Source organism: Balaenoptera ricei, chromosome 20 (assembly GCF_028023285.1).
Source record: "Balaenoptera ricei isolate mBalRic1 chromosome 20, mBalRic1.hap2, whole genome shotgun sequence".
In the NCBI taxonomy this organism is placed as follows: domain Eukaryota; kingdom Metazoa; phylum Chordata; class Mammalia; order Artiodactyla; family Balaenopteridae; genus Balaenoptera; species Balaenoptera ricei.
Genome location: NC_082658.1, coordinates 42,308,205 through 42,323,272, shown reverse-complemented (window position 1 = coordinate 42,323,272; position 15,068 = coordinate 42,308,205). Strand labels below are relative to the sequence as shown.

General features: G+C 41.9%; 1 protein-coding gene across 4 annotated transcripts in view; it reads right to left on the bottom strand.

The window, feature by feature from the left end:
• Positions 1-8,896: 8,896 nt before the first annotated feature.
• The window catches only part of TADA2A (transcriptional adaptor 2A), a 45,165-nt gene continuing 38,993 nt past the window's right edge, over positions 8,897-15,068 (bottom strand). For all 4 annotated transcript variants that reach the window (XM_059907999.1, XM_059908000.1, XM_059908001.1 and 1 more), the window contains 4 exons: positions 14,094-14,226; positions 13,477-13,520; positions 11,265-11,338; positions 8,897-9,739 (listed from right to left, as the gene is read on the bottom strand). In XM_059907999.1, the coding sequence (XP_059763982.1) occupies positions 9,554-9,739; positions 11,265-11,338; positions 13,477-13,520; positions 14,094-14,226 (437 nt within the window). In that variant the 3' untranslated portion in view covers positions 8,897-9,553. The remainder of the gene's footprint in view (positions 9,740-11,264; positions 11,339-13,476; positions 13,521-14,093; positions 14,227-15,068) is intronic.

Sequence of the window (15,068 nt, the reverse complement as noted above, 5' to 3'; positions counted from 1 at the left end):
TTATTTGTTACACAGAAGGCAGGTTTCCAGAACAGCACTTGTTAGTGACAAGGAACTGGGCATTTTCACGCATTCTAGAACTAAGCCTACCATGAAGAGTCAAATCCTCATCAGTGAAGAGGAGGGAGGAGGACTAAAATAGAGTTTGTATTGAGTGTGATGTATGTGTGAAGATCTAGAGATTAAGGAAAGTAGGAAGAAGTGCTAAACTCAGTAAGATCATATAGTGACTGTACATATATGCCTGTGGGTAGGGAGGTGCTTTATGCCTTTACAGAATGTGGAAGTGTGGGCTTATAGATATCTCTCCAAAAAAAAAAAAAAAAAAGGAAATGCAATTTGAAGGTGTTATCTTCTAAACCAGCACTGTCTGATAGAACTTTGGGGGCTGGAAATGATCCATACGTGCACTTCCCAATACAGTAGCCACTAGTCTCACGTGACTTTTGAGCTCTTGAAATGTGGTTTGTGTGACGGAGGAACTGAATTTTAAATCGTAATTAATTTTAATCAATTTAAATGTAAATAGCCACATGAGGCTAATGGCTACCTTACTGGGCAGCACATTACTAGACTGTAAATAGGTACCTTTAAAGGTGTCGACTACTTTAGATGTAGAAACGTCTTAGAGACCGTCTGTTACAAAAGTCTGACTTGTCTATGCCCAGAGAAGGTGTGGGTGCTCCTGACTACCTCTAAATAAGCCGTGCTTTAGAGCAGTGCAGCTTCTGTGCAGAATAAGAGCTGATCTGATTAGACACAGTAAATAGAGGGTGGAAACTTCTACTCTGCTTAACTTCTGATGTCTGCCTTTCCAAAAATATTCTCCTTAATTGCTTGGGCAATGACTTCTCCTGAGACTAATCAGACCTTGATGAGCCCCTCAAAGAATAGCTGCATCTTCCATTTGCATCATTTCTTCTGCTTAACAAATTGGCAACAGATTTGATATATCTGTTAGAATTGGGAGACAGCTGTGATCAGGGCTCCCGGGTCTACAGAAGTTAGATTTCAGGGTGCCATCAGGTCCCATGGCTCTGGAACGCCTGCTTGCTAATGCCTGTAATTCCAGAGTGTATGCCATTAGTAGCTACAAAAATGCAAATCCCCCAGAGAAGTAAATCTTTAAGCTATCTTAAACTTTCACACGTTTGAGAGGGACAGTGGACACCAGGTATCTGGGAGAAAACTCTACAAATGTGGAAAAGATAAAAGAAGTAGGGGGATAGAAGTCCAAAAACATATTTCATCTACTATACAAACTTGCCTAATGTTTGCACTATTTTATAAGACGTAAGATAACACCTTATATAGCTATCATAAGGATTAACTAGATATTAACTGTAAAATACTTTAAACTTTTATTTGTAGAGTTTTATTTTATTTTATTTATTTACTTATTTACTTTTTGGCTGCATTGGATCTCTGTTGCTGCTTGAGGGCTTTCTCTAGTTGTGGCGAGCGGGGGCGACTCTTCATTGTGGTGTGCCGGCTTCTCATTGCGGTGGCTTCTCTTTGTTGTGGAGCACGGGCTCTAGGTGCACAGGCTTCAGTAGTTGTGGCTCGCAGGCTCTAGAGCACAGGCTCAGTAGTTGTGGCACACGGGCTTAGTTGCTCTGTGGCATGTGGGATCTCCTCGGACCAGGGCTCAAACCCATGTCCCCTGCATTGACAGGCGGATTCTTAACCACTGTGCCACCAGGGAAGTCCTATTTGTAGAGTTTTAATAGTTCTCATGTAATTTATTTTTCCATTAATAAAAAAAGTCACATTACAAAACAAAACAGAAGAGAGAAAGCATCACCCCTAATTTTACTACTTAACGAAACAAAAATTAGCATCTTTTTCTGTTTTTATTTTTCTATGCATGATTTTTTTTAGTTTTCTTTACACAATTACAATCCTAGTGTGCCTACAGTTTTGTAACCTGAGTTCAAGCTTCTTGAGCTAGGCTTATATAAGGGAATATTACAACATATCTAGGATGACTAGGTCATTTAATATCTGTCTGAAATTTTCTGCCTTTAATTCAACCCTGGGGCTGTGGCAATGATGCACAGTGATGAAGATTCCAATATAAACAACAACATCCATGAAAAATGCACCTGTGCCTATCTTAACATTTGCTCTGTGTCCTTCAGAACTTAGTGTCCCTCTGTGAGACTTTATCATGGTGTGACTTTACCATTTACCATGGAAAATCAAGGGCTTGTTCATACCTGGCTGGAGTTAAATGAAAATATCGAAGGCTCAATGGGAAGGGAAGGGAAGGGAAGGGAGGTGTCAGGTGTAATATATACCTTATCCCATTTATCTTCATCAAACCCAGTCAGGTAGGTTTTATCAACCACAGTTCAGATATGAGGGGTTAAAAAACTTGCCCAAGGCTGTATCATTATTAAGTAGCAGAACAAGGATTAGCACTTAGGTCTTTCCAGTACACCAGGCAGGTAAACAAGAAAGCATATACACCCTTTATTTAAAAAGGAAAAGAGAGGGGTTTAAATTTTTTTTTAAACTAGAATATATTCACGTATTTCTTGAGGAAAAACATGTTTTAAAAGAAACCTTTAAAGAAAGGGGAAATGAAAAATTAAAATATTTCCCCCCAAGAGTTAAGTAACCTCTGGTAATAAACAATAATGAAATGGTAAGAGACGTAACTTTAAGGACTTGCCTAGGTAATTAATGCCACTTTGCATAATCTCCTACAACACCAAAGAGAAAAACCTGGTCCCACTAAAAGGGAGTAAATGTCCATATCAGCCCAAGAGCGTGAAGACCGGCCCTGTAGTTATAAATTGTTATAATATTCTTATGTCAAGCCTCTGACTATGCAAATGAAAGAATGGAAGGTGAGGAGTAGGGCTCGTAGCAGAGGTTCCCAGATTGGTTAGGAGGCAACATCTAACCTACAGTGTTGTTCATCTGCTCTCTGCTTTGCCAAATAGTAGCAAATCTGTGTTACAGGAAGTTGTAAGCCTCAAATAAGTCTTCACCCACCCAAAATGTACACATTGTTGCCAACATATCCCCTGCCGCGTGTCTCCAGAGCCCTGGAAAATGTCTGGCTACATCCTGGATGCTAATCAGGGGTACCTCCTCTCAACAGAGGGCCTCTAAGCTCCCAGCCCCTACATCCGCCCCCTCTTGCCGCATCTGCTGGAAATCCATGGCTTGTCTTCCCCCGCCCCCAGTTTCCATGGAGATGAAACAGTTTACTGTTTTCCCCCAACTCTAAGCCACGGTTATTTTTAACTGTAAAACTCTGAGCCAGGTCACAGCTGGGATCTGGAAGATGCAATGACGTCTATAGCCACCCTTCTCCCCCAACCAACGCCTTCTTTTCTGCAGTTGCTGGGGGCGGAGGCACTCCTGGGAGATTTTGCTCTCAAAAGCGTTTTGCTTTGCATCATTGAAGTTAAACCTGTGCTCACTTAGATCTGACAGGTGTCTTGAATCTGAAACTATGCACACCCCAAACAAGGCAAAGATCTTCTTGTTGGGGCAGGAGCAGCCAGGTAAGGTTGACACTGCTGTCACCTCCCTGTGGCTAGAGCTTAGATAAGTGCCCTTTGGTAAAAAATATATATCAAGGTGTCATCCTCTAGGCAAAAAATAAGGGCTCTGGCTCCTGCCCCCAGTAGAGTGGCTTTTTCTGCTGCAGCTTGACTTTACTTAAAAAGAGGCTCCAGACAAGATACTGTGTGGGAAAACTGTTCCACCTCTCCAAAGCAAAGCAAATTCCCATGGGGTAAGGGCTGGGACACTGCTGCCCTCTCTTCCTTTAGTGAAAGTTCCTATCAGTCCCCCCCATCTCTGAGGCCCCTGGTACTTGGGAGCTCGTGTCTTCATGGCACTTTGGAACTTTTCACCCTTTTTCAATAATTTTGGCGGAAAAGCTATTAAATTACCCTGAAAATTGCCTTTTTCTTCTTAGACAACATCCTAAGATTGGAAACCGAAGTAAAAACATCAGACACTTAGCCTCAACTCAAAGTCAGTTTTCTGATAGGGTATATTGTATGGGAACATTAAAATTAAGCTCCACAGTGCAGGTCCCATTATTGTTTTTATTTCTTAAAATAATATATATTTTATGTCATGATAATGGGGAGGGTAGGGACGGGGGATCCAAATCGTTAGCTATCTATCGTTTAATGGGAGAAAAGAGGTTAGGTCACTGCCAACAATTCAGATAAAGGAAGTGTACTTGGCAGAGAGCTCTCTGGGGAGGAGAGGTGCTGTGGAAGTGTCATGAGTTGGCACTTGGCCGTCAGTTCACTGAAGTGTGATTTCAGCGTTTTTGCTTTGATTAATAAAGTGTTGGTTTCTTAAAACAATTGTGAGGTCTTTTCCTTTCCACACTTCCTAAGATGCTACTCCTGTTCCATGTAACTCTGGACCAAGGCAAGATTATTAGCAAGCTACCTGGAAGCTTTCTGCCACATAAGACCTCTGGGGAGACCAGAGAAAGCTGAAAAAAAAAGTGTGGCTTGGTTAAGAACATGAGATTAATTCAACCAAATGATTAGTTTGGTGCCATAGAAATCCATCCCCTGTGCTCCAAAGTAGAAAATAAGTGCATCAGACTTAATTCTCCAGCCCTGAAAGACACAAAACAAATCTGGGCTGGCAAAGGTTAACTACGGCTTTCAAAGTCAAGGGGAGGTATGGCGATATTCAGGGCTGCAGCTATCAAATCAAATTTTTTGTAGCTTTCAATTTGGGGTTTTAAACCTTTTAATGGTCCCTTTCTGCATTCTTCTCTCAATTTCCTTATTCTTACCCTTAACTGGGAAGGGGGCCCAGCACACAACACATACCAAGCAAGTAACTCCTGGTGACAAAGGAATTTTAATGTCAGATGCAAGACATTCCTCCTTCCTTTAAATACCTATGTCTCTTGACTTGTAAGCCTGGTCAGTCAAATCAAAGGGCAGTTAATCTCAGTGCATCTCTACTGGTAGAAGCCAAGGCAGCAGGCAAACAATGAACAGAAAAAGAACTCCCTCCCATTAGATAAACTGGTTTTCCAAGCTTCTCAGAAATGATTCACCTGTCCCCACCCCCCAGCCCTCAAAAGCAGCATACAAATGAACACTCAGTGCCAACGCGTATTTTGTGGATACTTAGGTTCCAAACTATTCCCTAGTTAAGTGCTATTCACTATTGTTCTCTCTCCCAAAGCAAGTATTTGTCAGCACGACCATTACTGTTCTAAGCAGGTTGCTCTGACTCTCCTTGCACCCTGAGATTCTGCTCAATATCACTTACACTTCACTAAGAGGGCTGGTTATTGTGCCTGATTGAAGGGAAATTCTTTATCTTAGCTGGACTACCTCTTCTACACAGGGCCACAGACATAGCAGTGTCCCATTGTACCAGAGGTGGTTCTTTCTGACAGATCGGAGAGAGGTTACCCACATTTGGCTAAACACATTGGAAAGGAAAGCAAAGCTTCCAGATCAGTACCTCTGGAATAGAAATTAAAACAAATAAAAAGCCAGGTACATGTAAGTTGTGGAAAAGCTTTTTGTGTTAACAACAGCAGTGTATATCTAGACGGTATCTATAAAGACATCCTTAAAAATGAATGGGCAAGTCATCAAAAAATCTACAAACAATAAATGCTGGAGAGGGTGTGGAGAAAAGGGAACCCTCTTGCACTGTCAGTGGGAATGTAAATTGATACAGCCACTACGGAGAACAGTATGGAGGTTCCTTAAAAAACTAAAAATAGAACTACCATACGACCCAGCAATCCCACTACTGGGCATATACCCTGAGAAAACCATAATTCAAAAAGAGTCATGTACCACAATGTTCACTGCAGCTCTCCTTACAATAGCCAGGACGTGGAAGCAACCTAAGTGTCCATCGACAGATGAATGGATAAAGAAGATGTGGCACATATATACAATGGAATATTACTCAGCCATAAGAAGAAAACGAAATTGAGTTATTTGTAGTGAGGTGGATGGACCTAGAGTCTGTCATACAGAGTGAACTAAGTCAGAAAGAGAAAAACAAATACAGTATGCTAACACATATATATGGAATCTAAAAAAAAAAAAAAAAGGTTCTGAAGAACCTAGGGGCAGGACAGGAATAAAGACCCAGACGTAGAGAATGGACTTGAGGACACGGGGAGGGGGAAGGGTAAGCTGGGATGAAGTGAGAGAATGGCATGGACATATATACACTACCAAATGTAAAATAGATAGCTAGTGGGAAGCAGCCGCATAGCACAGGGAGATCAGCTCGGTGCTTTGTGACCACCTAGAGGGGTGGGATAGGGAGGGTGGGAGGGACACGCACGAGGGAGAAGTTATGGGGATATACGTATATGTATAGCTGATTCTCTTTGTTATAAAGCAGAAACTAACACACCATTGTAAAGCAATTATACTCCAATAAAGATGTTAAAAAAAAAAAAAAAAGAATGGGCGACATTCCAGAATGCTGTTTAGAACACAGTACTGCTCTCCTGGCTGGAGACCCATCGAAGTGTTTTGGAGTAAATATGAATGAGTTAGTTTTTCCAAGCTTCTCTTTGTAGTTTGGGCCTCTGACTCATCACACTGGAAATTTTAGTTCTTATCACATACCTACATATTTCCTAAAGCTGGAATGACTTCCCAACTAGAACTTTGTTATTGATGAATGTCATTGGTCTTCTCCCCTTTCCTGCTAACTACAAGCTGAGGATCTCAATACTCAAAACTGGGAAACTTGTTATCACTCAGCAGCGACTGGTTAATTAACTAAGCTCAGATTTAAAAAGGGGGGTTGGGGTGGGGGGAGTTGTAAACAATAAAAGGATGAAAACTGGAACCCAAGAAGAGATAAATCATAAATAGTTGGTCTCAATAGAGACAGTTGAGGTCTCTGAGCACAAGAAAGGATCATTATAAATTTATTTATTTATTTGTTTATGGCTGCATTGGGTCTTCATTGCTGCGTGTGGGCTTTTCTCTAGTTGTGGTGAGCAGGGGCTACTTTGTTGTGGTGCGCTGGCTTCTCACTGCAGTGGCTTCTCTTGTTGCAGAGCACGGGTTCTAGGCGTGCGGGCTTCAGTAGTTGTGGCTCGTGGGTCTAGGGCTCAGCCTCAGTAGTTGTGGCGCACGGGCTTAGCTGCTCCGCAGCACGTGGGATCTTCCTGGACCACGGCTCGAACCTGTGTCCCCTGCATCAGTAGGCAGATTCTTAACCACTGCACCACCAGGGTAGCCCAAGAAAGGGTCATTACACGGAAAGAAATTTGTTCTCTATTTCCCACCAGGACAGAGGAGAACGATATGCATAAAATTCCAGCAGAAATCTTTAATGTTAAATTGTAATAAAGTTCCTAACAGTTAAAGGTCTTTATTCATTGTTCATTGTTGCTGAGTTTCAGAGTAAACTCTCTTTCTTCTGAGATGATCTGCACCAAGGACCTAAATTCGTGTAGTTGGTTTATGGCTAATCCCATCTAGCAGAAAAGGGGAAGGATGGAATATTCTTTGGCAAGTCCTTGCTAGCTCTGGATTTTTAGTAACAAGAAGGGCCTTCCTTTGGTGACAAGAAGATGGAAGGAAATAATGTACTAAGCTAGTGACCGACATCAAACGTCAGCAAGTGCTTTTCTAATGACTCAAGAGTACTCCTCACCCAAAATTATGGCTTGATCTTTGAGAAACCCACTAGGATTCTAGGTCTTAAATTTTGCAAAGTTGGGCTTACCAAAACCATAATAATCCTACTTTCTAAAATCCAGTCATTTGAAGTTACAGCCTTATTTTTCTGTCACTCTTTTCAACAATGCCACTTTCTTCATCCAATCTACTGATTCGCCAGTTTTTCAGACTTCAACTGGTTCCAGGGTTTCTATCAGACTGTCCTGCCATCCTCCCAGCCCTGAGTACCGCAGCTGCTCCTTGTGTCCTAGCCAGCTAAATCTCTTGGCACTGTTTTCCTCACTCATCACCCTCCACCTACTACGTCTGGAGCAGTCTCCCACTTCCATCTGCCATTTTATTTCTCTCATCTCCATCTTATCATTGCCTCAAAAGCGCACCTCTCCCAGGAAGCCTTCCTTAATCAAGATCAAGGACTCTTCAGACTACAGCAGACATCACCTGACATAGATGTCTAATGCACTTTTAGAACAGGACTTACCTTCCAAGGATAAGAGGCAACCCCTTTATAAGCAACTCAGGGTGATGCTGGTGGTAGAATACGTTTTCTAAGAGACAGGACTACATCAAGAAAACCACAAGCCGCCCTTTTGAAACACTGAAGTCCTTTATTCTATTTCCCTCAGATCCTAAGAGTTTCCTTTTCATTTGTTACCCCTATTAGCAAACTGCATGCATATTTACAGCAGTCAAGAACTTTGAGCAGATACTTCCAACAAAGCATATAATATTTGAATCAGATATTTTGAATGTTGAAAGAATTAAAGAATCAGTCAGCTACTGGAGGTAATTTGTGCAGATTCTGAAGTATTTCTATACAACTTTGCTTCTAACAGAAAAGGGAAAACCCTGACTCTGAGTTTGGCTTTTTACTGTGCAGAAAGATTTGAGGACCAAGTTTCAGATGTGGTGGGGTCACTCACCCTCATATCTAGTGAGTTCCATATATGAAAAGGCTTTCCTTTTGTTTTACAAGTAGCTCTTATTGTAGGCTAGCCTTTCACCATTAAGAAATTAGGGTTCAGGTCTTAATCTAAGCAACACTGAGGTTAATTGCATCACCTCCATCCTCAGGGGTCTGGTATCCAGGGAAGCCAAGGGTGAGAATAGGGTGAGCCCAGGACACACATGTTAGCAGAGACAGTGCAGCGTGATGAGGCATGCACCCAACCCCCTAAGCGTGCTTTAGTGACCAGAATATTTGACACACCCACAAATTAAGTAGCAAAACATTTTAATCCATTAATTCTAAAAATAACAGAGACATTTTATATCCAGTGCCACCTCCTCAAAAGTCTACTGCAGACTAGACAGCCAGACTGCAACTTACAAAGCCAGACATTAAAGTTGAAGATGCAGTTTGGGACAAGACCATCACGGGGAGATTTTCCTCCTCTTTGCTAATAAACATAAGTTGTCAGCTTAAAAGAATCCTCAGACAGAAAGAGAAAGCTTTCTCTCTCTATAACCTCTTTATTTTAAATCTGTCTCTAATGTTTGAAGGCAAAACAGATAATCAGAAAACCAACCTCCCAAGCAAGTACAAGGATCTGCGCTGGACTCCTGGGACTAAAGACTGGTTCAGTTCTATTTCTACCAACACTGTGATGTGAGGTACTATGGTTCTTGTTTTAGTTACAAGAGGTGTTAGGAATGAATGCCCACACACAATTAATAATAGCTTATCTAGCACATAACTCTGCAGCACAATACCAACAACAGGAGTATTTTAAAGCAGGGTGGAGAAGAAAGTAGACATTAATACAACTTAAGGTTTCCTTTGTTCTTCCCCTCTTTTTACAAGGAGAATTCAGCTCAAAAACAAAACTCCAGAATGCCCGTACTGTCCTTTGGCCCACCAGACCCGGAGAGCCTCAGGCTTTAGTGATGTATCCTTCTCGGATGAGGAAATCATAGATTTTCCGGGTTTTGTTCACGTCTATCTTGATGAGTGCTCTTGCCTGTGCCAGTCTCAAGCCTCCTTGCTTGTTACATTCGTTCAATAGAGCAGATTTGTATTCTAAATAGGCTCCTGGGACCAACCTCACCATCTGACAGAGCTGCAAGACATGGCAAATTTAATAAACATTAACATCTGTCATTCTCATAATTTAATCCAGCAGGTATAGCCAAAATAAAATGTAAAGAGTGACATCAACCTCCAACTATTTATAGGAGCTGCTGGTGGCTAGATCACATTCCAGTTTGTCTTTTCTTTGGAGAGAATACTCTCTAAAGACAGATAGAAAAAGGCAGAGTGTGATGCTGGGAGAGCTCCAGCACCTGTCGGCTGGCTCACCTGGATTTGTCAGGGATACAGGTCTGTGTCCTGAGGAGCGGTGTGGGGTAGAGGTCCGGCACCTTCCAGCTCAGCCAGTCAGGGAAGAGCCACAGGGCACCGTGCGGGTGGGGCTGCTGATACTTGGGTTCCCAAGTATCAATTGCATTATTTTTAGTATCGGCGTAAATCTTTAGTCCCTGACTTTGTGATTACATTTCCTACTTTGGAGGGAGAAGAGATACAGAGACCTTGCTAAGAGGTCACTTTCACTGCTAAAAATCTAGAAAGCTGGCTCGATTCCAGTTCACCTGCTATTATCCAGAAATGAACAGCCTGAGGTTACCACTTTGTGGGTAAGGATAAAAACTGCTTGAAACTCCAGGCCATTCCACCCTTGATTCAGAATGGCAATACTTCTTCAGCAATACTTGGATATAACATACACCCCCTTCTACTCCCAAACTAATCTCTACTGTTCCTACTGGGTAAAATAAAAGACTAATACTAGCGCCTACTCCATGACTTTTCCTTACTGTCTGACCTGAATTACTGATACGGAGTGGCAGATGAAGACACTGATCTTGGGAACCGTAAAAGGAGCACACGAGGAACAAAAGAGGATCCTCCCTTGGAATGGACTTGAGAGCTGCGGCACATTCTTTTGACAACGCTTGATGATGACCCTTTTGAGGCTGGATTTAAAGTTTAGAAACGGCCAAAAGTAATATGAAGAAGACACATCCGGTGATTATAATGTAAAAGAAAAGTAGGTCATGGCTTTTTTAATCAAAATTAATGTGTGACTATATATGATGATGAATTCCTCTTTTATGCTTATACACATACTATGGAGACAATTCAACAATCTTTTAAGTGATGGTCATATTGTTGGAATAACAGTAGAACTTCTGAAAATGCCCACTCTAATAGGAAATAGTCATTTTCATATACCAGTTATTTTAAGTTTGAAAAAAATTAAATTCATTGACATAAAGCACAGTACAGTATCTAGTACATGGTAAATGCTCAATAAATGATAGTTGCTATTATTTAGATTTACATCTCATATGTTCTTCTCTCAGGAGGTGAATGGTGGCTGGGTGATCAGGAAAGGAGCCCTTGAGACCTGCTGAGGGCAGCTCTTCAGCACTCAGACCTCTGGGATGGACCAGAGCTGTACATGCACGGGTGTGACGTGAACAGAGCAAAACAGGTTTGATCCTCTAACATGTTTTTAATGACAACTCAATGAATAACCAGCCCCTACTCTCTTTCTTCTAACCAGCTCCCCTTCTTTTTGTTACCTCCTTTTCTTTTTCATTCAACTTCTCTGTACCAGGGAGGCCAGTGAGGTTCAAGGGCGGTGCACTTCGTCTACCTACAGATACAGACAGAAAAAGGCATGTATTTCATAAGAGTGACAATCCCTCAGGTGTAAAGTGTATAACGAAGTTCACCACAGTCAGGCCAGTTAGGTACAAGATTACTATACATAGCTGTATATATACACCTCAGGCCTCAGTTTATCTGGCAACACAGGTACCCCAATGTTCGCTTGAAAATAAAAACGGTAAGCCATGTGCCCTCTGCTCTGATAAAATACACATATAATCACACATACCTCAGTGTCAAATATGGCTATTCTTCCTAAACCAGTGGGAGATTCTAAAATCTACAGCCCAGATGTCGTCCCGTTAAGAAAGGTCATACGCTGCCTGCCCTGACAGCTGATGAATGGAAATAACAACTCTGCGGGAGAGACATTTCCTAACCCTTGCCACTCTGCCAGCAGTGCAAGGCAAACATGGTGATTAACCACGTACCGTTCGCCTTGAGATCAAAGGCAGAGTGTTAGGCCAGCAAAAGGCCCTTATTTATTACGTGAGGGAGTATCTGTTCCTTCCAAAGTAGCCCTGTTTACCTGAAAGATCTGCACAGAGGAATGAGCCACTATATGGCAAAGCAGAGGCTGAGGTGAACTCACACACCTGAGAAAGGAACCCAAGCATGAGGTCACTGCCCAGGATAGGAAGCCTGATGTGCAAAACCTTTTGGTTTTCTTCTGAATGTATACTTGAATGAATGGAGTGCGTTAAACAAAAGAAAATGCAGAATAATACGTTACATTTCATGGGGTTTGCCGTTTAGGTGGTGGAGAGAAAGGGGAGGGACTGTTGCAGCCTGCTGTACTACAAAACAGACTTCTCTGTAATATCAACAAAGGGGATGAGGACTCCTCCATAACCGACAGGCCTAGCCGTACCCTAAATGCTCAAAAAGGGAGACTACAATCATTCGGTGCCTCACCAAAGTTCCCAGGGGCTGGGTTACGATCAGGGATCCAGGCTTCCAACTCTGCACTACCTTAGGAGCTACTCAGAGCATGAAGAGGAGTAAGGGGTCGCCTCAACCTAAACACAGGGGGTGAGGAAGGCAAATGCCCACCTAGGACGCAGCAAAGCACATTCGCAAGTGCGAATGGTTCAGAAAACACAAATACCAAAGGAGCTCGGTCACGTCCATTCATTCCTTTTAATTAGCCAATATTAAGTTATTTGTATTTCTGTATTTAGATTGGGGAGGGGTTGTATGTAAGAAACTTAAAAATTTGGATTTAACTGTCTTGGCTATTCCCTGAAAGACACTCTTTTCTCCTTTAAATATTAAGAAATTATTACTTGAAACAAAGGAATAAATGAAAAAAAAAATTATCATCCATAAAGTCGCCTTTTCTGAGCCCTGTCTAGATCCTGAATCTGAGAGATTGTGAATGGGATCACAAGGTCTGTTGTTCCAAGCTTCCAAAAAATGGTAAAACTGCAAGTGGGTCATCTTTTTGCCAAGTCCAATCTGTAATCAGTGGAGCAGTCTGTATGTTCTGACCAGGGGAAGTGGCTAATCTACCATATGGAGCAGGGGTGAATGATAACCAAGAAAACAGGCAAAGAAACACCATGATCTTGGACCAGAGTTCCACAACTAATACCACCCCAAACTACCATTCATTGATTACCAAGAACCAAGGATTACCAGATAGCATATGGCTTAATCTTGCTCTGTAAACTAACCTCAAAAGACGAAATACCCAAAGAGATAAGAAATAGAAATACCTTAAGTCTCCAACTTATAAAGAAAGTCTTGCTTTTCTGGCAAGTAACATGCTTCTTTGCTCATATAGGATACAAAGCCTCTAATTATCCCCTGAGACAAATCTCAAAGTTTGTGGTGGACAGCGTCATAGTAAACTAACTGCCCATGAACGTTGGTAAAATAGAGAAAACACCTGTCTGGAGTTCTTTCTTCCCCTGTCTTTGTACTCCAAACCTGAGGAAAGTCCTGTTTGGCCATGAATATTCTAAAAACTTGCTTATGTTCATAAATTGGGATAACACTTAATTACCATTCCTCTGCCTAAGCACCCAGCTCCCACACAGGCTGAAGGGATTGCTGGGTTACCATAATTCCTAGAATGAAAACTTCACAATCAAGACCTGCTCCAGCCCAAAAAATAATTACCTGAATTCGAAGCCATTGGTACGGAAGGACTCAGGCCAGAATCACTACAAAGAAGAAGAGGAATTTAAACTTGTATCACATCAAAGAAAGCCATTTCCAAAAGCCCATGTGAGACCGGGTGACACTTATCAGGTCAGTTACTTTGAAGAGAAGTAATGAGACAGACTGTATTATGTTTTACAGGATATCCCAACTGTACTACCTAGGAAAAGAAATCTGTTCCAGAGAAGGAAATTGCTTGGATTTGTTAAGAAGAGTTCTTGGCCTGGCACATCACAGAGACCATTCATGGGGAAAGGATAGGAACATGATTCTTCAATGAAAATCATACCAATAGATACAGAGGGAGAAAGAAAGCATGGGGAGGGAATTTACTAATTAAAAAAAATAAGGTCAAAGTAGCAAAGTAGGATTCTAGGAGGCCAGTTATGTTTCTCAAAACTGTCAGTATGGTACTGTTTCTGGGACAGCCTGCTAAAATTTTCTGAATTCTTCTAGTCACCCAATTTATTACTGCCCTGCCATGTAGGATAGGGTGCCCACAGAATTCTCTGAAAATACAGGTAAAGGCCAAATCCTCCAAGAGGTTGCTCCTTCCCCCTGGACTAATTCCTCACATGTCAGCCTGCCGGCGAAGCCACTGCTGGCAGGCGCTACTGTCCTGGATGTACTGGAGAACCTCCGAGAGCATGGTGCGTTTGAGGCGTTCCTCTTCTCGAGTCTTCTTGAGGTGATCATAGGTTCTGGCACCTGGAGGTATTAAAAAACACTGCAGCTACAATGACAACGCAGCAGAACTAACCGAAGGGCTTCCTAACTCATCAGCAAACTTCATCTTTTTTTGTCTTTAATTTAAAAATTTTTTTGGCCGTGCCGCGAGGCTTGTGGGATCTCAGTTCCCCAGCCAGGGACTGAACCCCAGGCCCACGCGGTGAAAGCGCCGAGTCCTAACCACTGGACCACCAGGGAATTCCCAGTCATTTTAAAATTTCCTTTGCAAAACTGCTTCCACAATTATTTTTCTAAGAGCAAAGTCATTTCCCCTAGTTTGAAATCCCTTGTTTGACAAGAAATAAAAATATTTTTATTCCTTTTCTACCTTTAAGAAATTTGGGGAAAAAATCCCCAAAACAGAAAATTACAAGGAGTCCCTCATATTTCCATCCCCTAAAAGTAACTTTTAATATTGTCATATTTACTTCCTGTTCTATGTTTTTCTATCCATATATTTTTCCAAGTCACACAAGTGCTATACACATACACTCTTCCTTAAAAAACCAGTTAGAATTACAAATAAAAATAAATCCTCATTGACCAGTACTATTCCTTTCCCCTCTTTCCCAGAGGCAACCAATATCAGGTAACCCAAACCTGGTATCAGAGTCTTTATACGCATCTTGCTAAACAGTTGCATAGTGTTTTCTACATGTTACAAATGTATACAGGATCCAAAATATCACACCAGTGGGTTTCAAACCGTGTTCCACAGAGGCCCAGGATACCATGAAACTATCTCAGGGATTACGGGGAAGAGCGAGGGCACCAGCACATACCAGTGGTCCCGTGCTCCACACATGACCTGAACCATCAGA